General features: G+C 41.2%; 1 protein-coding gene across 1 annotated transcript in view; it reads left to right on the top strand.

The window, feature by feature from the left end:
• LOC124613830 overlaps positions 1–26,787 on the top strand; it is a 218,963-nt gene that overhangs the window by 10,603 nt on the left and 181,573 nt on the right. Inside the window, exons 13-14 of the mRNA XM_047142553.1 lie at positions 37–291; positions 398–509. Coding sequence (XP_046998509.1) covers positions 37–291; positions 398–509 — 367 coding nt within the window. The remainder of the gene's footprint in view (positions 1–36; positions 292–397; positions 510–26,787) is intronic.

Raw genomic sequence — 26,787 nt, 5'->3', positions numbered from 1 at the left:
TCACGCAGGTTCTCACTGCTCCATTTTTTTCTGCAGCTGCTCAACTTCCTCGAGTCCTCAGGCCTTGACCCCTACGGCTTCCTCAACACGATCCACGACTTCCTGGGCATTCCTCAGATTACGAAACCCGCCAGCAGAATGAGGAGGAGCAGCAGGAGCCTCAAGTCCATGCTCGATGAGATCCTCGCCATCCTCCCAGTCGACGAGCTGAAGGCTCTCTACAACGATAAGCTGGAGACCAGCGCCGACTTTGCTGAACTCATCAACAGGCTCAGTTCCGACGAATTCCACGTAAGTAGTAATCCTTTCATGGCTGTTCTCTGGCTACGAACGTCCAACATTTTTCTTTTATGTTACCTCTATACTTGACCTCTAACCAGAAATATGACGTTTCCAGCAACTGGTGTTGCGCGTTCTGGAGCTGGACGCTGTGCAGGAGTTGATCCAGATGCTGAGGGACGCCGGTATCGATGTCGACGCCATCATGGACTTCATCCGCAATCTCTTCGGCTGGTCTCAGTGAGGGCGTGTTGCACCATTCTAGATGCATCCTCATAAGTAAATGATAATATCTGCTTTGAAGCCGTGGACTCAAAGAACTGTTTAAAAATAAATTAATTATCTGAAAGTAAGTGTATTTGAATTGGCTGTCCCTAAATCCAGTACATCAGAATCTCAGAGGTATTACAACTGAATATTACTGGTTTCAGTTTTCTGAAGAGTGATGTCTTTTCTAAGGAGTACCTCTGGTAATATGAGGGCTATACTGCTACGAAAATTGATTCCCATTTGCTAATAACCTAAAATGATCTACGTTTACACAATTCGAAAATCTTTTGTCTATTCAAGCGGCTCGATGAAAACCTATGACTGTTCACGTGATTCGGTATTCATTATTTACAATCCCTACGACGCTTTGCAGTTTAAATCAATAGATAGCTGAGAAATCTTCGCGCATGACTTCAGAAAGATATTGTAGTCACTCGGTCACACTAAAGAACAGAGTTTCATACAGACATAGCAATACACTCTATAGGCACGTGCTCCACGAATCAAATCTCACTCAATATGTACTGGTGATTATATTTGTCACACACAACAACATAACTGGTACATACATGCGAACGCATGATAGAGTGGTATTTCTTATAGTTCTTGCAAGTGTGTTCAGCATGTACGATTTTCATAACACGGGTCTAGGAACGTCTCATCATTGACTGACAACCTATCACCACAGAATCATCAGCTGAGAAATATAGAGATCAAAACAAAGTTCTTAAAACTACTACTTACTTAAAGCATAACATAGCCATGGGAGAAGCTTGGGTCTACAAACGTATCACTTACTGACAACCTATCACCACAGAATTATCAGCTGAAAAACATATAGATCAAAACAAAGTTCTTAAAACTAGCACTTACTTACCGCATAACATAACCGTAGGAGACAATTACCACGCCAAAGTCAGTTTCTGAAGAGCAAAACATTTCAAACGAATACAAACTACTCCACAACTTGTCACAACGAATAGGCTCTATAAATAATCGGGCACACATCGTGAATGAAAAAAATTGTTCAACACAGTGCTAAAAGTAAAGACCAGTAACCTGAGAGAAAGAAATTAAATAAGACGTGGTCAAAGACGTATGCTTACGTCAGAGGAGGCAGCCTATGAGAACACAGTGGCTAGCACTCATGCCTAGATGACTCATTACTTCACAGACTAGGCACTACTTTTCCTACCATCTCTACAGAGGCTTCTCACAAATATTGCTTGCAATGGATATTCTAATGCTGGCAAATTCAACACTCTGAATGCCGCATGTAAGTCTAACACTCCCCTGTATCCAGCCTGCCCCCGGGGTGCTAGTCATGCAGCGCCGTGGAAGAGTCAGTGAGAAGTTTGACTACTATGAAGACGAAAAGTGTAACTTTTTGAAGATTGGAATCTGTTCGTGAATACGTAGAATTTTAGTACGACGAATGGCATTTCTATTGCAAACTTTTATTCCCATACGGGCAACACTCATATATAAATCTGCTCATTATGTGAACAAAAGGGACATTTCAAGCCTTCTATAGCTGTACAAGTCGACTGTTGGTGATGGTACCGTGACGCAGAATCGCGAAGGAATCGTCAAAGCTGTATCAAGACTGAGGAAACGTAATGCACTAATGGACAGTAACCATCTAGGATTGCGTACGGTGGTTGTAACAAATCACATTAAATCAGTAGAGAGACCCATACGTACGTTCCAGAGAACTATCAGCAGTCCAGCTAACACCATGACTGTGCGTAGGGAGGTAAAATGAACAGCGTACAGTGTTCGGACAGCTCCTCAAAAGCCACATACTTCTGTAATCAGTGACACGGAACACTTTTGGTGCTGTAAATGTGGGAGACAATTTAGCTCTGGTACAGGAATTCCAAACACTCTGTTACTCAGCGATTTTTGCTCTGTAGTCATGCCTATCTAACCTATGCTTATGCCTTTATCTACTGTCTCGTAATTCCTATGCACGTCTTAACCTTTTATTGCATGCTGGGGTTGTTGGTACAGTGGCTTTAATTAACAACCACAACTCGACTTAGACTATAAATTTACTGGCTCCACGAGGAACCTGCAATCTAAGTTTAACAATCAACCGATGGCGCTAGTCGTACCTCGAAACAGCACAGTGAGCACAGAGGGCGATGACCTTTCGTTTTATCATGAGCATATATGAGTTATCATTTGCTGTTGTTCCTTTAAAGCTTTAATCATTCTTCTCGCAATCTTTTACTTCATATTTCAAATTGATATTTGCAACGGGGTTCAACAGAATCTGTAATAATTATGGAAAGCGAGAGGCAATCAAAAGGTGGTTCTCCATAATTATTTACATTTATCGGCCTAAGACACCGCCTTCAATATGAACTTGTACAAGACTGATTCTTTCAGTTAACAACAGTTATGAATTTTACCTTATTTGGTCTCCGACGTTCAAAAGGAAATCAATTTATGGGGTACAAAGATGGATTAAATTCAGTGCTGTTCCACGTAGTAGCATGCAACACTAAACGGAAACGTCCCCTTTGAACAATTATACAATACTATGCTTAAACTGACACACAATATTTTTAGCGCAACGCAATCTGACTTTCAATAATCCCTACAAAAGAATGGCCCCGACTAACATTAACCTATACCTTTAACAAATCACTTACTTCACAAAAATCTTCGTTACTCGAACTACTGCAATACAGCGAGCGCCACTACTGCCAGCTAAATAAAAGATTCAAACTACGGAAGGCGCTAACCACTGATAGGTATAGTTAGAAAATGAAAGATTTCAATAGAGAACAAACAATGTATTTACCTTAATAGTGTTGAAAAATCATACTATACATAGCAGTTCATGACATCCAGTCTTACAAATTTCAAAACTCCGCCATTTCTCTCCCCACATCCACCACTGCTGGCGGCTCACCTCCAACTGCGCAATGCTACGTGCTGTTCACATCCAGCTGCCGCTGCCCAACACTACAATGGCAGACAACAATGCAAACTAGCCACAGACTGCACACAGCACAGCCAGTGATTTTCATACAGAGCGCTACGTAACGTTGCCAATAAGAAAACATAATCAGCCTACTTACAACACAACATACTCATACATGTAGACGTAAAAACTACAGGACAGCTTGGCCGGGGGGGGGGGGGGGGGGGGGGTACGCAAGGTTGCTATTGCAAGTAGTTATGTCAGACTGCATTGCAAGAAAGTGAAGCAAAACGGAGATTTCTGAGGGGCTTAGTATAACTGCACATTGACGAATACACTAATTACATAGTACAGAATCTGGATACCTACCGTATCTGATACCGTTTAGCAAACCAAACTACGGAATGACACAACAAATATAATCGAAAAGTAAAGAATTTGACATAAATTAATTAATTTAACCTCGATGGGCTATTATTCCACGCCGAGAGGTTGAAAGAAAGGGCTTAGACGGGGTAACTAACACACAATTGCGGGACACATGGAGTCCGTTAGTAGCCGGCCGGTGTGGCCGTGCGGTTCTAGGTGCGTCAGTCTGGAACCGCGTGAGCGCTACGGTTGCAGGTTCGAATCCTGCCTCGGGCATGGATGTGTGTGATGTCCTTAGGTTAGTTAGGTTTAAGTAGTTCTAAGTTCTAGGGGACTGATGACCACAGATGTTGAGTCCCATAGTGCTCAGAGCCATTTGAACCATTTTTGAGTCCGTTAGTGTTCGCAAAAGCAACTCACCGAAAATTATCAAATTATTACAGACGACTTGGCTGGGGGACATCAACATCATTTTATCGTACAGCAAGAAATTAAGCAACATCTGAATCGTTCTCGATTTAGGTACCACGTGAACTACACTTATGGGCAGACCTTACTTACAAAGAAACAATTTAAAATCAGACAAAAGTTCTCACAAAAATGGGGATCAAATTTCATAGAATCACTTTTAGAAAACGTTGAGACACGTTAGCACGTTCTGACACCTCACGTGGACTCAGAGCGGATTCCGTACACCCACGAGGCGAGCACTGCAGTTGCAGTGCAAGTCACAAAGAAACTGCCTAAAATTTGTAAAATGAGTGAGTGAAGATGCTCTGGCTCGGCTTCCATTTTCATTAATAAATATTTAAAACAATCAACCACCCAGAAAAAATTAAATTTCTAGCACTCAAAGAAGTGACGCGAACATGTTCTCAGGACCACACCAGAAAAAAACTTTTCTAACATTCATCTTTAACCCACAGAACTTCAGTAATTGTGCATCAGCTCGAGACGTTCTTTCAAATGAACGGATTTCAATAGCAATTATTCCACAAACAAAACGCAGAGTTGATGGCCAACACTCATACTCAAAGGTTGCGAACACAATTTACCAGTTGCTTTATACCATCAAAATTATGATAATTAAACTATCTTCTATCAGTTCTCTGACTAAATTTACTGTCAACAACACAGTTCGAACGCTATCCACGATGACAAAATTCGTTTTTGTACCTTTAATTCACCATATCAGCGAGAGCTTCACAGTAGCGTCCTCACACCAGGCCAGCCCGTGCAACAGCGTCCCAGCACGGCGGACTTTCGGAGAAAACGTTTCCTTGTTCGAACTGCCCGGAGAGGAACCTCTCCTATTGGCTGTAACCACCTTCTACCCTCTGCTGTCGACTCCCTTCATCTTCTCCAAAGTCTACAGGCAATCTTTTTGCTTAGCTTTTCCATAAGTTATGCTTTGACAAAGCCCACTACACTCTATCTTTGGCTAGTCCCTCACCTTCCTGTATCCCACCACAGTCAAACTGCATGCACTCATACCAGTAAGGACTAGTAGTTATACATTCCGGGTGTTCACAAATTTTTAAATTCAGCTAAATATGAAAGTGCGAAATCAATAGCATCTGCTGTATAACATTTACGGTTATCAACATATTTATAGAACTTCAGTCTCTGTCAAGAACAATAATAATAATAATAATTACATCCATAACTTGATAACTTGTCTGAAAAAGGAACAACTGTTTTCGTGAAATTATGTTGTTTTTTACATAATTAAGTACAGAATATGGCAAGAACGAATTGACGTTTAAGCCTTAGCCACTCTCCGTTTCGCATTTTTGAGTAAGTAGGAGTTTTCATGCTTTCTTACTTTTTCGGACAAATGAACATGATCCCTAATTCATGTATTAGTTAACGAATTAACTTCAGGGTTGAAAATCAGGCATTCTTACAGTGCACCCGCACAACAACTTACGCTTATTATACACTTCCTTGTTACATGTTCGCTCGTAATCACGCTAATTTGATTTCGTCACTTTCTTAGAAACGGATCCGGTCTGAGAGGCCCTACTTGATTTGCGGCTAACTTTTCCTGATAATTTTCTTTTCTGATAGTACTTAATACAGGTTCAACAGAGTTAATGTGGACACTGCACAGGAAAGCCGATTCCTGCACAGTAAACAGCCGACTCCAAAGACAAACTGGCGTTTGCGGAAATGATGAGGCAGTAGTACCATCTACCAACAAGGTCACTTGACTAGAAAACAAATAAGGCGCTGAGGAGCCGTAAGGGCCAAAACCCGTTGTCTTCGACCACCTGCGGCGGGGCGCGGTCGGTCGTCTGCGTTCTCTCAATCACTTATCGAAAGTCCACCTAGCTCTCGATATGCTACTTTGCGACGACGCTTCACTCTTTAGTAGCAGATGCGTGCTAGGCAGTGTAAAGTAGCGTTGATGAAACCACTACCTAATGCCTACCATACAGAGGACGCGTAACTCAAGTTGAAAGTCAGTTCCTGAAAGTTCATTTTTAAAAAAATCGGGCGTTCGGAGGATGCAGTCTACTTGTAGAAAGCATTTAAAATTGGATTGAATCTACTTTTTATTCACATGGAAACACATGAAATGGCTATCAAGTCCGTATTTAATATTGTAATGCTCTATCATTCAAAATTCACTGTCTGTACAACATAGTTTCACTCGAAAAGCAGCCAGAATTTTTGTAAGTCCGACCCGACTGATTTTCACGTTCAACCGGGTACACCGAGCGAGGTGGCGCAGTGGTTAGCACACTGGACTCACATTCCGGAGGACGCGCGTGACCATCCTGATTTAGGTTTTCCGTCATTTCCCTCAATCGCTCCAGGCAAATTCAGGGATGATTCCTCTGAAAGGGCACGGCCGACTTCCTTCCCCGTCCTTCCCTAATGCAATGAGATTGATGACCGACCTGTTTGGTCTCTCCCCCCCAAACAACCCAACTCCCTCCCCCCACCTCTACCAGGTACAGACCCACAACTATTCGCGAATTAAACATTCGGTTTGTTTCAGTGGTCTTCTTCAAATGAAGTGCTCGCCAAAGTATTCCGTAGAGCACGAAACGTGCCACGCAGAATTGTTACTACTGCCATAAAGTTCACACTCTCATAACTTTCAAACTATTTAATTTAGAAACACCAAACTTTCATTAAAATGTCCATAACTCAAGTCGCTTGAGTCACGAGGTATTCGAACCGCAATTAAATCACTATTTCTTCATTTTCCAGAGTATTTTTAAGGAGGTATCTAACATCGTGCTATCTGTAGGCCGGTTAGCAAGGGACTTTCTCGAACTATTCTACTCACTACCCACTCCGCTAGATTCGCGCGGGACCAGTTTAATTCTGATTGGATGTTGATCTAAACGAGCAGTCAGAATGTTCCTTTCAGATCATTCTCGCGGCTAAACTTGCCTTATCCAATCAGTAATCTGATATTAATTAACGTCATTAAAACTTCAATTTCTAGTATATTGGTTTGTCAAAATAAGTGAAATGCGAGATATTCTTCATATTGATAAATAAACTTTCATTCTTGTAAAACAACAAACTGGTAGGCAAGATCGCAGGTATTCTTTTTATTCCATGATTACCGGTTTCGGCGAAATTAAAGCCGCCATCATCGGATCTACGAAGGGCAGAAAACACTATAAAAGTGGGCTTGGATTCCACTTATATAACATGTACACATATAAATTTAGTTACATTCCTTAGGACACATACAGGTTACAACATCAAGGCAAACAATGGTGATGTTAATAGTTGCCTATAACACGCAGGCCTTACAAAATTGTTGTAAATGTGCTATGTTACGACAGATGCCTACTTGTTACGACTTCTGCACCTCTTGTTATGGCCGTTTGCTACTTGTTAGCAGCAGACACAGTGGCTGCGCCAAAGACTGAGACGGAGTGGAGTTTTACAATTATTTATTGAACTTTCTTTACAATTTCTCCCTCGTCGTCGCTGCCCAGCCTTCACGCAGCGGAAAATGGCAAAATACAGACACGCCGGCGCCCGAAGTGTTGCGAAGTAAGCTTGGCACAGATAGCCTTGCTGACAGTAGCAGACTACCAACCAGCTGACGCAAGGATGCACACAGACTGAGCGCCGAGCGAAGCCTGGAGAGTGCTGAGTAAGGGAAGTGAGGCCAGCACGCTAAGTTATGCTGCAATATACTGCGGGAGTAATAACAAAAAGCTACCACAGAAGGTAAAAAACGTCATCCTTCCGGATGTAAATAGTGGAGCGCAGGCAGCAACAGACATAAGCCATTAGGAAGCAGTTCGGATCTGAGGACGGACGTAGTCCGTGTCCGAATGTTCAATCTTCATAGGTGACGATTCCCGAAGTCTGTTCCAGCTTGCAGGAGTCATCCGTTCGCCACCAAATGTCAACTTCAGCTCTGGAGGTCGGCCCGAGTTCGGTCGGCACCATGGCTGACTAACTGCAGCGAGAACTTCCAGCAGGACCGGCCGCAGCGCGGTCTCGGTCACAGGCGCCGCCGGGGACTGACGCCCGGACCTCACAGCAACCCGGCCACGCTGCATGGTCCGTCCATGACGGGACCTCGCGGACATCGCGACTGACGGCTTCCCAGTCGCCAGTGAAGTACATAGCCGACATAAGGTGGCATAACCTTTTGATATTGGGTTTGATAGATGACTGTGGTTCATTTACATGAGGCTACTACATAGCTGTACTTCGTATATTAAGTGGTTTTCAAGACCAAAACCCATAGGCTCATACTCAGTGTGTATTTTATCGGTATTTTTTTTAATATAAGACCAGACGGATATGCATTTGTGTAACCCTGCAGTCTTCTTAAATTTGTGTATGACTTTTGGTAGGTTTTATATACGACCAGACAGATGTGCACTTGTGTAACTCGGCAGTCCCAGAAAATCTGCATTTCCTTTCGGTATGTTTTATATGTAATAAGGCAGATGTACATTTTATATGACCGGAAAAATCTGCGCTTATACGCTGGTTGTGTTTTATTGGTATTTTAATATATGACTAGACGGGTATGCACTGTGTAATCCTGTAATGTTCTTAAAATTTGTATATACTCTCGATAGATTTTATATATCACCAGACTGATGTGCTGTGTATAACCCTACAGATCCCACAAAATATCTATGTATGTTCGTATCTTGTTACGTATAGGATCAGACAGATGTACATTTTTGTAATTCCGCATTTCTCATGAAATTTGCATTTGCTTTTCGACATGTCATATATGTGACCAGGCAAATGCGCAATTGTGTAGGTCTGCAGCTTTCATAAGCTTTGTATACGTTTACGTGATACAGTAATCCCTAGAGTTATGTACAAGCCCTAATGACGTAGTGTTACCACACACGCAGAGCCTGTTATGACGCGAGCTGTGACAATCATTGGCGCCTCTTCTGCTAGCGCCGTCTCGCGACGCGGCCTGTAGTGTACGAACAGAGCCGGAGTTGCGGCAGTACCTCGCTTGCGCTTGTATGTGATGGGGACAAATGGTTTGTTGAATTGGATTGTTGTGAGACATGGATGAAGAGAGTCAGTGAGGTTCTGGAAGGCACCGACAGCGATGTGGAGCCATGCCGACTCCAGGGCCGTGGCCAGTTGCTCCAGGTTTCTCGGCTGAGGATCCATTTTGCGGACAGCCTGGACGAGTTGGTCCCACAGATTCTCGGCTGGGTTTAAATCCGGGGAGTTTGGTGGCCAGGGGAGTACGGTAAACTCACCCTGGTACTCTTCGAACGACGCTCTTTCACTGTCAACTGTGTGAGGCATTGCATTGTCCTACTGCTAGATGCCATAATGTCGAGGAGAAACAAACTGCATGTAGGGATTGTGAGGAAAACGGTTCTCGGTAGCGTAACAAATTTAAGCCATATGGGCCATAACCTGATGCTTTACTAAATCTTGTCATGAGCTGAGCGATATGGGAAGAAAAACTATCAGAGATCTACTTTGCCTCATTTTGAACGTGAATTTTGGCTGGTTAGGTTAAAAAAGAATCCATTTTACTTCCAAACTTAACAAAAGTAACGACATCAAAGTTTGGCAACAAACGACAAAAGAAAGAAAGAATACACGAAAAGTCCCGTAAATCAAATCGTAAATAACTAACGAAATTACTGTATTTTTATTCAGTTATAACTGTAAGAGCCAACTAAACTCCTGCTTGCTCCTGAGTATGTTGTAATATGACGTCTTATTGAATGTCAACACAGTTTACGTAGTTGACGACTATCAGATTCAAAATACCCGCCTGTAATGAGCCTAGCATAGGGTGACCAAATTATTTTCGGTGAAAACCGGGACACATTCACCCGAGTGCCAATGGACACCTCATTCCACATGTACCCAGGTTTCTTAATTTTAAATATTAATGTTTTGTTGATACATTTTGTTAACCTGATTATTATAACTAATAAGAGGATACAAAAGATTGATATAATCTAGATTATCTGTATAATTAATGACATTTAATAAACATACACAGTAATAAAGAAATGTATTACGATTTTACAAAATTGTACAGCCATTCAACTTTCAATCAATTAATATTAACATGGGCTTTAATATTACTGAGTACTTGTAGATGGAATTGACTGTCCTTGGAGAAAAGGGTATTTTTCACTGCCTCCAGCCTTCTTAATCATCTCTTTGTTCTTTGAGACACAGTGATAAAACTCGTCACAATCCATTTTGTAGTTGTACAGGATCTGCAGGATTGCTTCAAGAGAGTCCATCTCCATTCTGTTTCTTTCATCAGTCCACTGGATATTCATGAACGAAAATATTCTTTCCACATTGGCATTATGGGCTGGGATTGCAAATAAATACCCTGCAATTATTACCAACTCAGAGTAATGCTGAAGACAATCACAGCTTTTAAAAAAACTCACCCACTTCTCATTACATTCCAATGGTGTCTTTTTTTCATCATTCCACTTGTGAAGACTTTCTTCAACAAAATTTGTCAGTATGCCGAACTGATCCAAGAGAATGGAATCATCGATTTCAATATCTTTACTCTTCAAATAAGAAACTGTCTCTTCAACACTTTCCCATTTTGGCATTCTCTTCAGTAACATCCAATCAAACACCAGTGATGAGGGTAAATATGAGGCACTCCACTTGCTGAGATATTCTACACGTCATAAAACTTGTTAACTTCTTCTCTAAAACTTCTTTCCGCTGCTTCTGATACTTCTGCTCTTTTAAGGACAGATTTAACATTGAAAGACATGAACTGATGTTCTCTACTCTTAGTAACAGTTTCCAGAGTATTTTTCAAAACGTCATTTACCTCCGTTACACTTTTCGTGCTTCCCTCAATTTCCTTTATCCCATGCTGCAAAGTGCTAAGCTGACAGCGAATGAACCATAAGTAGGCTTCACTTAAAGGGTTACTGGAAAACTGAACAAATATTTTGGGGGCTTTGTCTTCATTTAGGAAAAAATCTTTTAACGGTTCAAACAGGCGGATTGCTCTTTCAACTGCTGGAAACAGTGGTAACCAGCGAGTTTTCGAGTGACACTTTACATTCATACATTCAGTTCCCACATAATCACAGAACTCCTTAAGCCTCTCTGTTCTAACAGTATACATGTAAAAGTGTGAATATACCTTCATGATGATAGTTTCAACATCACAGCTTAAACTGTCAGCAGATGTCTGCACGCTATTGTGAAAAACATGTGCAGGGCACCCTATGCCTTCAACGTTTTCATGCAATGTTGCCTTTAATTTGGTAAATACGTTGCATTTGCCTTGTCTTTTTAAACCACCAAAGTTTGCGTTGGTGTTGTCTCCACAAAATGCCACACATTTATTTTTCTCAAGATCAAACATTTCGATAGTATTCATACAAAATCTTGAAATTTCGTCAGATGTTTCATTAGGTAGGTGAACTCACCCTCAAAATTTTGGTCTGAATTCCCTGATTAATATCGAAAAACTGAACAACAAACGGAAATATTTTAGTGGCCTTATGATTGCTGGCATCAGTGGATATCCCGTAGAAAGAAGACTTTTTGATGTATTCAATGCTTTCCTTTACACTCTGGGGAGCAATAACTCCTTTCACTAAGGCTGACACTTTAGTTCTTGCTGAACTAAACTTTTTTGCAATGGAAGAATCATCAAACATAATGCTGTTAAGCTTGTTAGTACAATCACTAGATCTATAAGTTTGGTGATGTTTTACCGTGTTGTAGGCTAGTGTAAGCTCGGCTGCTCGAACTTTTGTCTCTCCACTTGACTGATGTTTCACAAAATAATTTTGTAGAGTTTTAGTGCAGCTCGGTGCACTGTATCTGTTAATGTGTTTCTTTGACCTGATGTGATCAACTATGTCGGAACGTCCACCATGACTTATACTAATAAAACAGTCTGCTTCGTAATCAAAACGACCTTTCTTAATGAAATTCCATTCCTTGGAATAACAGTCAGAGAATTTGCAGGCACGTTTCGGCACTGCGTTTCACAGTACTGCAGCAATAATACCACTAATATGAGAAAAAACTATTGCAGTTTGTCTGACAAAACATCAACTACTACACTGTTCTGACAATGAGTGTGTGAGTTAGTGGCGCGACAATCGGACGGTTTCATAGCTCTGTTACAATAATACAACTTACTACTTGTTGGCCAAAGTAGCGTTCAAAGTAAATTATTGCCTGAGTGTATCAATACTGATACTGTGATTACTAGTATGGGACAATGGAGGTTTTAGACAGATAAGCTAAAATATATTAATTTCTTGTGTTGTATTTCCTTTAATTAGGCGAAATCCCAAAAATTTGAGAAAGTTTCGCGAAATGTATTTAAAAACTGAATTCCGGGACTTTTGAGAGTCCCGAAACAAATTTTCGGGACACCGGAACCCAGGGATGAAAACCGGGACAATCCCGGTTTTCCGGGACGTTTGGTCACCCTAGCCTAGCACCAATAGCAAGCGAGCAGCTTGGTTGTAATGCCACAATTGACGCTGGCGGCCAAATACCAGAATAAAATACGTAAATTCACCTGATAAAGCACTGCCCAAATACTTAAAGGACAATCCTCCAACAGAATACGTAAAAACGCATGAAATAAAAGGTACAATAAAATAAAGGAGGAAGACGGAGGCAGCAATAACTACTGTTCATGGTAGGTCAACAATGTCAACAGAGAGTGTAACACATTTCACCCAAATTACTTGTATTTTAAAGAAAGCAAGTGTGATGAAAACTTTACACAAGAGAAAAAGAAATTAAATATAAAACTACACAAAATTTGTTGGGTCTTTACACAGAGAGACCAACTTATCTTTTTGTAGACGATCCGTCAGCGGCAGTTCGTTGGTACTGGCAGTGTAATTATTATGCCTCCATTAGTCATGAAATTCCCATGGCCACATGCTCTTGACTGGTACAGACTCCAAATCGTACTAATATTATCCTCCGTTTTCATTCTTTAATGACAGGCTAATCGGACGTAGCAGCTGCTGTATAAAACCCCAGTTCGTAGGTGTGCCATTACGACCCTTCTTGCACAAGCGATTCCGTGATCAACGGCCCGTACACAGATTTAAAACAGAGTAAACTCCACTTTAGCTCGCCCATCGCAAATTTACAGTCCGTCCACTTTTAGGAATCACGATCGCATATTTACAGTTCTGGCGAAAATAGTGCCACACGTGACCAGCAGTTTAAAAGCCTCCACAGCGACTGTTAATATTTTGACGCGTGCGGTACTTTATTTAACTTGGATACGAGTTAGTAACTCGAAAGTATATTCCTTTGTACAATTCTGATAGCTGCAAACACGACGATGATCACAGTCCATTGGCACAAGAACTATCGCTGCAGTTTATATTACTCCACGAAATTCACAGCACACACACTGTGCAACATTTGTTTCCATAACGTCTACGTTGAAGTTATGTCTCAGCCGTAACTGAAAACTAATAACGTGGTCAGAAATTTTCAAGTGCCTCTGCCTATCAAGATTACACAAAACACGAACGCACGCCTCACCGACGCACACTCCTTTAGTGTCACAGTTCGACTGCCAACTATCGATATCGCTCTCGCATACAGCAGTGTTGCATATTATACTGATGCGCCAAAGAAACTGGTATAGGCATGCGTATTCAGATACAGAGACATGTAAATAGGCAGAGTACGGCGATGCGGTTGGCAACAATAAGTGTCTGGCGCAGTTATTAGAACGGTTACTGCTGCTACAATGGCGGGTTATCAAGATTTAAGTTATTATGAATGTGGTGTTAAAGTCGGCTCACGAGCTATGGGACACCGCATCTCCGAGGTAGCAATGAAGTGGGGATTTTCCCGTACGACCATTTCACGAGTGTACCGTGAATATCAGGAATCCGGTAAGACATCAAATCTTCGACATGGCTGCGGCCAGAAAAAGATCCTGCAAGAACGGGACCAACGACGACTGAAGAGAATCGTTCAACGTGATAGAAGTGCAACCGTTCCGCAAATTGCTGCAGATTTCAATGATGGACCATCAACAAGTTTCAGCATGCGAACCATCTAACGAAATATCATCGATATGGGCCAAAGGCCCATTCGTGTACCCTTTATGACGGCTAGACACAAAGCGGATGGACGTGTACGGGCATGGAGATAACGCCATGAATCCATGGACCGTGCATGTCAGCCGGGAACTGTAGAAGCTGGTGGAGGCTCTGTAACTGTGTGGGACGTGTGCAACTGGAGTGATACGGGATCCCTTATAGTCTAGGTACGTCTCTGACAGAACGTACGTAAGCACCCTGCCTGATCATCTGCATCAGTTCGTGTACGTTGCGCATTCCGACGGACTTGGGCAATTCCAGCAGGACAATGCGACACCCCCACATGTCCAGAATCGCGACAGAGTGGCTCTAGGAACACTCTTCTCAGTGTAAACGCTTCCGCTGGCCACCAAGCTCCCCAAACACGAACATTATTGAGTATATCTACGATGCCTTGCAACGTGCTGTTCAGAAGTGATCTCCACTCCCTTGTACTCTTACGGATTTATGGACAGCCCTGCAGGATTCATGGTGTCAGTTCTCTCCAGCACTACTTCTGACACTACACGATATTAGGCAGGCCAACTACTTTCTTTGGCTCTTCAGTGTATAATCTATTGCTGCATTGGTTACCGTTTTCTGGCTGACTCGCTCATTCTCAAAGTACACACCTAAAATTACAAAGACCATATAGTACAGAAAATATTTATACACAGTATATATGTCTATACTACGAATGCTTATTGTTGACATACCTTGTTATTAATCATAACCAGTTACAGAAGATGGTGCCAAATGGCACTAACTGTTTCATGCAAGAAAGTCAAACTGTGAGCCATCAATACGAATTACATGAAAAATAAAAGTTTTCTATCTCAATGGCGATGAATCATTATAGAAAATGGAGTTACAAGGAAGGAGCCTTCATAAAGATTGTGAATAGATTACTATTTTCAATGAGCAAAGTGTGATTTTACGAGAACAGGTGCACTCTGGGCAACGTTAGGAAGAATCCTAGCGGAATATCCTTTAACCCATAAGGTCCACAAAGGATAACAGCTTTTTTGAAGTCCAGGCCTTAAAATAGTATCAGCTAATAATGTTTTACATCTCAAACAAAAGTTTTACTGTCTAAAATTTGTAAATCAACAGCTTGCTGTCTTTAATTAATCAGAATGATCCATACATGTCCAAACGATAGAAGACAAAAAGAAATGGAATGAATCTCATCACTGAAAGAAAGACCCAGTGCGATGTATGGTAGAGCAGTGTTTGCAAAGCCCAGTTTAAACATCATTTCAGTACGTTCAGTATCAGACAACGACGTAGATATCTTGACGGTCGAGTCCCAGTCGTGTGCAGTTACGTTCATATATAAAACACCTAACACTAACTTCAGTTTTAAGAACCACCGAACTTCCACTCTAAAAAAAAAATGGCTCTGAGAACTATGGGACTTAACTGCTGAGGTCATCAATCCTCTAGAACTTAAAACTACTTAAACCTGACTAACCTAAGGACATCACACACATCCATGCACGAGGCAGGATTCGAACCTGCGACCGTAGCGGTCGCGCGGTTACAGACTGTAGCGCCTAGAACCGCTCGGCCACCCCGGCCGGCCTTCCACTCTCAACCAAATAAGCTAGTAATAAGTGACTTTAAGTACCACAATATTTCATGTGTTTACCAGGAAATCGATATAACTGAGAACAAATGGAAGACTGAATTAAAAAGATGGGATTGTTATTAATCCCAGACCCACAGATGCCACCCTCCTTCAACAGTGCCAGATGGGCGTGTGGGTATATCCCAGACGAAATTTTTGTTAATGAGCATCTTGCTCAGCGAGTGAAAAAGAATATTGCTGAGTGAATTCCGCACACACAACATCGACCTATTACTTGTTCTGCTGAAGCACTTCTGAAGTCAGATATTGTTCAGTTCATAAGACAATTCAACTTCAAGAAATCACAATGTGGGAATTTTACACAAGCACTTGGTACAGAAGTCATAAAATTCGAATTATTTCTAGAGACGTATGGTGAAATTCTTAAATGTCCAAGTCATCTCATGCAAATACATTCCAAGAGGATGCAGAAGGGATTATATCCCAGGATTTGATCAATAGTTCAAGTCTCTCTTGGAGAGATTCAAACAACAACTTGACAATGGCCCATTCTCTGAGGAAACAACCCAAACAGGCGAAGACCTCCTGCGTTCTGTATCAGCTCTCAGAAGTAAAAAAAGGGGCTATATAAAATCGAATCTAGATACGAAACAGAATAGCAGAAAAGCAGCCATTGTTCCTCCTGATCTCTCGAAGATAACTCCTGACAAGTTGCTCATCAATTAATTGTGACTTGTAAGACTGAAGGAGATCTAAAAACTCCAAACTCATAGGACATGCTGATGAGAAATATCACCCCGACACTCCTTTCACCTTAAAAAATGGGTACAGTATTCAAGTCTATGAAAGACAAAAAAGCTGTAGGTCTAGATGAACTACAAACGCTACAAATAAGGTGTTTGGAACTGCTGCAAATAGTGGATATTAAATCTTACGTAATCCTGTATTTCAAAATCTCAGATTCCCAAGATCTGGCGCAAAGACGAAGTAGTAGCACATCTAAAGCCTGGGAAAGACATAATAGAACAATAAACTATCGTTCAGTTTCAATTCTCTGCCATTTGTATAAGATATTGCGACAGACAGGTACTAAATCGAATATCAGAGTATGGTTCAAATGGCTCTGAGCACTATGGGACTCAACTGCTGAGGTCATTAGTCCCCTAGAACTTAGAACTAGTTAAACCTAACTAACCTAAGGACATCACAAACATCCATGCCCGAGGCAGGATTCGAACCTGCGACCGCAGCGGTCTTGCGGTTCCAGACTGCAGCGCCTTTAACCGCGCGGCCACTTCGGCCGGCATCAGAGTATGTAGCCAAAGGCCTCATAAAAGAGCATTCCGGCTCTCACCAGACTAGCTGTGGACATATTCATAATTTGGTCCAATGCAGTGAGGATGGCTATGAAAGAGGTCAACCTACAAATGTGCGTTTCATCGACCGACAGCAGCTTATGATACAGTCTATCGTGAAAGCTGGTTTCAAAAGTATATTCAGTCACAAAGGATTACCAGTTAATACAGTTTGCCCAATTTTTACTGCAAAATAGAAGATACTTTGTCACATTGCAAAATAGGAAAAGTCGATGGAGGATTCAGAAAGATGGAGTCCCTCACGGAAGTGCGTTGACCCTAACATCTACGCAAATCACCAATAAATTACCTCTGAAATCAAAGCATTTATTTCTGCAGGTGATACAGCGATTGCTGTTCAAGACCAAACCTTGGAAGACTTGGATATAAAGCCGACAAGAGCTCTCGAGAACCTGGCCAAGTACTATGTTAGTAAAGATCGGAAGCCAAATCGTGCAATGACATAAGTTTGTGCATTTCGTCCAAGAAACAGGGAAGCGAAACGAAAGCTGAACGTTACTTGAAGACGAGAACAACTTTTCCACTACGACACTCCAGCTTACCTTGGAGTTAAGATGAACCGCTCCCTTACACTCAAAGCCCAATGCGAAGAAATAAATCTCACAGCTTCTGAGCGCAACATCCTCCGTAAACTTACAGGAACCTCCTGTGGCGCTCAACTAAAAGTGCTTAGAACATCTGCCCTGGCAGTACGTTTCCACATAGCGAAATGTTCTGCACCAGCCTTGACGTACTTACAGGAAATGTTTTATTTCTGTATTGAATTAGAAAAAAGCATTACCCTTTGACGTCATAATTATGTACAAGGGTGTTATTTCAAACAACTCAATTTTCTCTGTAACCAGAGTATAAATGTCTTTTATGCATGTAATTAGTTTACGGACCTCCTGAAATGCGATTTCGTTGCGGACAATACTATTTAGTTTCTTATTAATGATACAGCAAAGGAAGCTTTTTGGATCACAATTGGCAATATTGTGGAGCGGAGGGTGGAAAAATTATTTTATTTTATATTTCTTTTGTATTGCCGTATCTCTACACATGCTCTCTAGATACAATGTTGGCAACCAGAAAGTAATTAGTAAAAACATGATGCTTGTAATTAGAGTTCACTGTGCCCACTCAAATGGAGAATTTAAGTCATTGATTATTGAAGTTCATTACTCTGAGGATTTAGGATGATGTCTGGAATTCATAGAAAATGCAGTTTACTGTAACAATTTTCACTAGATTCTGAAAACGATAAAGCGTAAAATTCCAGACAAATGATTAACCATATCAGCTATTGTACTATCAGAGCTGTTCAGAGTATTTCTTGGATCCTATTATCCGTAGATAACGAAACTGTTCAATAATCGTTATCGATGTAAATGTTCAAAGTGAATGCAAGCCAAAATCTGATGTGAATACTCATCAAACGCCACGCTAGTAATGGTAGAAAGTCTGTCCTACAGCGACACGTGAAAGAAACGACATACACAAACTGAGTCGTTCCATAAATAACACTTTACCCCAATGCGAACTCAATGTTAATTGCATACTGAGTTACGTAATACGGCATCCAAGGCTGTTCCTGGCAACTGCAAAAACGCGATGCGGCTTCCGACACTGAGTGCGCGCTGATACGAATCTAGAAGAGAACTGGGGCCTTGCTCTATCTCGCATGCTCTTGTTTGTATGGCCGAAGGCGCAGGCGACAACATTTGACTTACTGACTAGTCGCCGGGCCAAGCAAAACACCACTTCAAGGTACTAAATAATTAATTGCTTCATTCGCTGAAGCAATCACCACATTGGTAAGCATCTACAAGAAAATTGTAATGTGGCTAAGTTAAATACTTTTGGCGAGTGAATTATTTTAGTTGTACAGCACGCAATAGATGAGCTCTGAACTTGCCCTTTGGAGAGACGCTACAACTATATTTTATAGCTACCTTTTTGAAACTTCTCACATCTTTGTTATTATAGTGGATCTCCATTCTACCTAGATCTAAACATCCTAGATTTATCTGATCACTTACTTAATCTATCTTGCTTCCGAACTTTTAGGACACAAAAACAGAAACTCATGAATTTCAAACAAAATATTACTTTGTGAGATCCAGGTTGCTGTTTCCATTAAATTGCAATGAAAAAGGAATCTGAATATAAATTTTGAAGTTTCTAGCTCCTTCCTGTTGCGACGATGATTTTTGTGTAAAACGTCCAAATTTCGAAACCAAACTGAAACTTAACACATTATCATTGTAGCATCATTCCTGACATGCTATCAACTTTTCAGGTTATTTACTTTATTTTTAAGGCATTGCGCAACATTCTTGACATCATATCTAGTTACAGCGGACTAGGCTGGCACACAATGAAAAGCTTATGAGTTTTATATGGTGTGAGTAGGCTGCTTCCCTAAATCACCCTCTACTTAATTTTTTTGAATTTAAATGAAAAAAATTAATTACAAAAAGGGAAGCATGAGTACAACTTAACTCCCTACGAAAATAAAAAAATTGAAATTTAAACATTTAGAAATGTTAAGGGAAAACTTATTATCTACTTCAATTATCTAGATTAAAATCGCAAAACTGATAAGAACATCTATAACATGCGTAAATTGCAAGTCTGCAAAATTCATGGCACTAATGGCTTGCATATTAAATTATTCGAGAAATCAATGAAACAATTTGGCATACATATTGCCTCAAATACATAGACACATAAACATGTAAAATTATGAGACCGTCTGGCTCAAGTTCCACTTAATTAGGTGAAAATCTTAAACCTATTAAATTGTCTGTAGATATTTTTACATACATAGGTACAAAGAAAATTCCATTGTTATTCTTGTTACATAAATAAATAATGAAATTTTGTGCACTCACACCATACGTACTCTGCTACCCGAGAAGCTGCTTTATGTGTGTAGCGCACGCTCCCTAACTTACTGATGTCACTGGACGCGCTGGGTGTGTACGGGTGTAGAGACATGTACAGGACGGGAAAACATAAACGAAGGTTTAATACAGGAGTAAAAAAGTACGACACTAAAATAAGACCTACCGAAATACGTTGGATGATGTCAAGATGAAACCGTACTTTTTTTTATAATGTCGCCTTTACTTCTTGAAATTTACACACGGAAATAGCTTAATATACAAGGAAATATAGAAACCAACGTTTGTAAGAGTTTTCTAATAATGTTTTAGCCGTGTTGTAGATTTAATGAAGCTGGGGTTGCAGTACGTGCAGTAGCGGATTTACACATTTGCCGCTAGTAGGCTATTTAAGTTTTGCAGTCCCTAGGGACTTCTACAATTCGAAATCCACCTTGAAAATCATACTAATTACAAATGTTTGTCAGTGAAATTGTAACTTTATATTTTGTACTCTGTCGTCCTAATTACATCACATTTTCCTGTAATTAATATGACTGTGAACCAGGGTATCGATGTGTCAGTTCCTAGACTATTTTTACAATCCAACGATTTAGTTAAACAGTCCACAAAAAATAGTTTTTGGATATATTCTGAGCTAATAAAAGCTGAATCATGTACATATTATGAGCTAATAAAAGCTCAATCATGTACCACCAAAAGGCGGGTAAGGTACGCCTCAATACTACTTACACAATAACGTACATTCGGTAAACGCAATTGAATATTTTTTGCTCTTGCTCACAGTTTAAAAACAATATATTTAATTATCTGGTAACAATCCGGCTGCTGATGACGATGAAATTCAATTAATTAAGTTATGAATGTTTTACAATACCTTTTGCGCGATTTTCTGTTCGCAAAATCAACAGTTATATCGTCGTATGAAAACTTGTTCATCAATTCGGACCCTATGCACAGACGATCTAAGGCGTTTAGCTTTTGTTGGCTTGGGGTAGATCTTAAATAATTTTTCATCCGTTTGAAGCAAGAAAAGCTTCTCTCACCCGAAAAATTTGTCGCTCGTGTACAAAGAGCCATGTCAAGTGCTATATCCAAGTCTGGATAAACGTTTTGCAAATTCTGTTTTCGCAGGAACGTACTTCTCAATGATCCAGAATCTGGTTTTACCAAAATACTTTCAGAAGAAAGGTGTCCTGAACTATGCCAGCCTCTAGATTATTAGCATACATATCTTCCAAGACAAGGCCTTTTTCGGTAAATGTTGATAATGACAATTCAGATATGAAAACATTTCATTGAACCTGTCGTAAAGCTCCTGCCGTTTCTTTTAACCCTGACGCGAGTATATCAATGAAGGCAAGAAATGTGTTAACCCTGAAAGTATCACTTACAGTTATTCTCATTTCTTTATCTGGTATTTCATCATAAATTTCTCTCCTTTTCGGTTGTCTTTTCCCCATGTCTTTTGTATACTGCTCCACACGCTTAGTTTCATAACCTTCTCTCCGAAATACTTAAAACTGTCTTGTTCAGCTACGAAAAACTTGCAAAGAGATTCATAATGATCGTCAATAGTGATTAAATGTACGGTAAAACCTTGAAATTGAACATTCACATTGTTTACTTAAAAAAAAAAAAAAAAAAAAAAAAACACATTCCACACAACAACCACCACCGCCGTTTGCAGTTTTTCAAAATACAGAGGCATTCCCGTTGTTTGTTCTTTTCGCAACAATGTTGACCAACGTGTCAGATTTACTCTCTTTGGAGTTTTCCTTTTCTCGATTTCAGTCATTAATTTTTGATATCGTTGTGTCGAACTTACAAAAAAAAACCTTGATTCCTTTGAAGCAACACGAGGAAGCGACAAGCTTCTGTGCAAAGTTCAGCAACCGTAGTTGCGACTAAATTTAAAGACTGGGAAGCAAATGGTGCTTGGCTTTTAATTTTAGCCTGAAAGCCACTGTACACGTGTTCGCGGCATTATCATATGATTTTCCACGACAGTTTCCAAAATTTGTGCCCCATGTTTCGAGTTCCGAAATACTGGCAGAAAACATTTATTCAGCTTTATGTCCGACTGACGGCAAAAACGAGAAATCTTTCACCCGGTTCGCCTCTTTCCAAAACTTGTCTACTGACGAGAGTATTTTGGTACAATGTGCCATATCTGTTGTTGAATCGGTGACTAAGGAAAAATATTGCGCCCTTCGTAACTCGTCTCCAAACTGTTTTAAGACTGTATGAACTATCAAGAGAATAAACTCATTGCAAAGGCTCTTTGGTAAGTAACTGGTACATCTACATCCTTGATTCCCACATTGTTCAATATGAGTAGCTGCAAAAAGATCGAATTCTGGCTAACAGTTCCAAAATAAATAATAATTCCGTTATGAGGAGCACCGAGCTTTCATGTTTTCCTCTGAAATCGAAGCCTCTTGAACACAATCCTCCACTACCAGCAATAACCCTCTTCAGAACGTTTCTCCAATAAGTGATTTCTTAACCACTCCGGAAAAGCAGTAAATTGTCGAGTCGACCTCAATCACACTTCTGACTTTCAAATTAACGATGCTACGTTTACGACGTGCAGAGTTTTCATGGTGAGCTACTAGGTGTTCTGCATTTTTCCACTCATTAAATCCTTCGTTCTCAAACTGAGCCTTATTCTCCAATGGACCGAATGCCAAGCAGGGCCTGCAATATGCAGATCTTTCACTTTCAGAATAAACCAGCCAATTTCTGTCATTCACTTTTGTTTTTAATTTTTCTTTGGAAGATGCTCAGTGGCAAGAAACAACACTGATCAGCAGATATGCTTTCACTTTTAGAGAAGTCACAAGACCTGTTTTGATCGAAGCTGTACTTCACGATAATCTCCGTTAAGGTACCGTTGATTTCCCATAAAGCTGGATCTTTGTTTAGATTTACTGTTGTTTGCACTTGCTCATCACTGAACGTCTGATTCTGAGACATATTTTCAATTGTTATACTTACTGAAGATTCCTCTACCGTCTCGTCATCGAAAATATTAAAATCCATTTTCTCAAAAGCAGATCGTTCAACAGATGACTGTTGTTGTTGGACCGCAGAGTTCAAATCCGTTTCATCTTTTCCAGATTGTATTGTGTTCCTGGTCTTTCAGCACTACTTTCACTTCCAATTTTAAAAACTCTCAATCTTTATCTTTTTACAGACAATGTCTTCTTGTGCTTCTTCTTCAATTTCGGCTTTCATTTTATACTCAGCTCTACTAAGTCGCATTCTCCTATCACTTATTCTAATATTTTTTTATTCAAGAACTGAAATAATAAAGATTACACTGCGATATTTTTTTTCTCTAACGTAATCAGCAGTATCCTTTCTTCAGGCTTCAGGCATTGAATAATTACCTAAAGTAAGTACAAGAAATTTATAAAGTATGATATAGCAAAACAAAATCGGAATTTATTTGCATACCTTTCGAAACAGCTATTTATCCAGTTAAATTACGTCTTACTGATATGTTACAGATAATTTACTATAACTTATTACGATTACTTTACGGACAGGAGAAGTTATGAAATCATTCGTGCAATCCATGAAACACTTTGAAAAATTACGGCACTCAACCAGAAAAATGTGCCACAGAAATATTCGTACTTATTATTGGCCACGATAACTTGACGATTGCGCTTGTGCTGGTGCAAGCAGAGAAAATCGGCACTAGTTGAAAGATATTCGTTTGTCTCCGAGAGCTGCCAACGTTAAGCAGCCCGTAAACTGCAAGTGGTACTGTACACATTGTTAAGAGTAATAGTGCTAGGACTGTTGCAAGCTGCCGCCCACTTACCACTCCTCTCCCCTCGACAGCTTCAATGTGATAGATATTGCAGTGCCTGCGTTTTTCTGATTAAGATGCAAAGTTCCTTTGAACACGCATGCATTTCCAAAGGAACAGGCACTGTGGTGATATCAGCCATTACGAAACACATCAAGTTTATTCGCAATTGCGGGTAAGGACTACTATCAGCTGTAGAATGGAATGACGACAATGAATATCTGTGCCGGACCGGGACTATAACCCGGATATCTCGCTCATCGCGTGCGGTGGCCTTACCATTGGGCTATCCGTGCTCGACCACGGCCAGACCAAAACTCCCATTATATGGATGTAAGAGTACAGGTCGCAGACGCATTGTTGACGACATATGGAAGTTCGTATGTGGCCGTGAGCCGTGCACGGATAGCCAAGTGGCTTCGAGCGCCTAGCGGGAAGGTTCCTGTTTATTTCACATCCCGCAGCATCGCTTGTGTGAAGTTTCCCTCGTTACTGTCGTTCTGTCTGCCGAGTGGGCCGTAGCGCCTCCGCCCCGCCTTACTGTCTGTGTTCGTCTCCTTGCAGCGGCGTCGGCCGCTCCGCTGTGGCTACCATGGTTTCCACGTGTGTTCCGCGAAAAGGTACTGTGAGCTTTACTTTCGATAAAACAACGCGACATGTGCTCCACGGGTCTCTAGATATCCACATTGGGTTGTCGATACTATTCAGGTAAACTCTGATCAGGTGCACACCACACCGCTTGTTTTGACGCACACGAGTAGGTGTTTTACGTGAAATTTATGGATCGCCTTCACGTTTAAAGATTATTGCCGCGACATGGTTCTCAAGTCCCGTTCAAGCATCGTGATAATACCGTTAGTATGGTGTCACTCGCAGATGCTGTAATTGACTATACCAATGTTCGAGTGTTCAACTTCCCACCGGCGGTTGATGACATCTTTTTAAAGGACATATTGACTCGCTATGGTAACGTGAAAAACATCCGCTGTGAACTTTGGGCTACTCAACACAGATTACAGTGTTACAGTGGAATTCGTTCAGTGGAAAAGCACGTCAAACGCAATATTTCATCACATTTAATAGTGTGTGGTTATCGCTTTTGTGTCATGTATACTGGTCAAGAGGGAACCTGCTTCCTATGTAATGAAAGTGAACACGTTCGGAGTAATTGCCCCCGCGGGTTTTTTGTATTAAAGCAATCTTTAATGCAGCGTCGCAAATTGACGGTTGCTGATCTTGTTCCTTCCACTCCCGACGTCTGACCTACTTCTGCTTCAGATCATAATGAACAAAAAGTCAGTTCTGATAAGCGTGTAACTGAATTTCCGCCTTCGCGACAGGTTCAGAATCCTATTGCTCCCAGGGTAGAACCCGTAACAGTCACAAACAAGCGACGTCGCACTCAAGATGGTGAGAGTGAGGGCGAGTTGGAGCCGAGACCCCCCTTCGTCTTTGTGTCCTCCGATGCAGTATGAGACAACGCAATGTCCTCCTGTTCCTTCGTCTTCAGACACCGACAATTTCTCGAATTTGTCGCCTACACCAACTCCTGAGGAGAATAAAATTAACGACCAGGAATCACCTGTTGTATTGGTACTTCCACAGAATGCTTCCGCCTTACTGACTGGACCTGCTGTACATGACCCTTGTTCTGAGGGGCAGGAGTCTGTGCCTACGACCCCTCCCACATCTCCGTCTGCAGAGGCCGACATGCCACGTAGCCGACAGAAACAGCGTATAAAACATAAGAAATCTAAGAAAAAAGGTTGTGATGATGGGGTTCTGGTCCCCCGATGTCTGATTCATCTGTAGACTCCCCAATGGACCTTGACGCTTAGCTTTCTACCTAATTCTGCTCAATACGTTTCGTAAATCCCTGTATAGCTGTTATGAATGATCCAAACCTACACGGTCCATTCTTTAAATGTTTATCGTGTGGAATCAGAATTGCGGTTCGCTTCGCTGCGTCAGTTCACTTATGATTTATGTGCGGACACAGTCTTCTTCCAGGAGGTGTTATTTAGTAATTTCTCCTTACCAGTTTTTCGTATGATCTTTAATGTAGCACCCGAACATTCTACGGGGACCGCCTTATTCTTTCGCGAAGGGATTCCTATTGTTGACGTGGAAATGTTGGATTCTGGCAGGGGTATGTTAACTTGTTAATCTTACCTTGGTACTTTTATATGCCCTTTCTGGCACTGGTCGCGCAGTGGATCGTTCGCGTTTTTATAAAGAGGATATTGTTTATATGTTGCGTAAGAGTCCTCCGGGTATTCTGTTGGGTGGTCATTTTAACTGTGTATTGCGTCCTGACAATCAATCTCCAAACTTTAATTAATGTCACGAATTGCATGAATGGGTCCGATCCTTCTAGTACATACCGCCGCGGATGTCGAACACGCGGCAGAACAAATGGACGTGGTCAGCCCATAGAGGGCTCCGCCTCCGCGGCGGCTATTCCGCGCAGCGGCTCTCGCGCAGCGAGGGCGCCACCGCTAAGCCACGTGCAGACAGCGGCCAACAGCCACTCCCTCCGGTTTCGTATATAGGGACCCGCTCTGCCCTAGTCCAGCCGACATCTTCGGCGGTAATCCTGAAGGATACCGCCCTTCGATTGACCATTCGGCTCTAATCGAAGCGTTAGGTATTGCAGGTACCAGCAAGTCAGCAGTCCAGCCAGCAGTCCAG

The sequence above is a fragment of the Schistocerca americana genome, chromosome 4 (genome assembly GCF_021461395.2).
Source record: "Schistocerca americana isolate TAMUIC-IGC-003095 chromosome 4, iqSchAmer2.1, whole genome shotgun sequence".
Lineage (NCBI taxonomy): Eukaryota > Metazoa > Arthropoda > Insecta > Orthoptera > Acrididae > Schistocerca > Schistocerca americana.
Note: the sequence above shows the minus strand (reverse complement) of the source record. Positions and strands in the feature narration are given on the sequence as shown.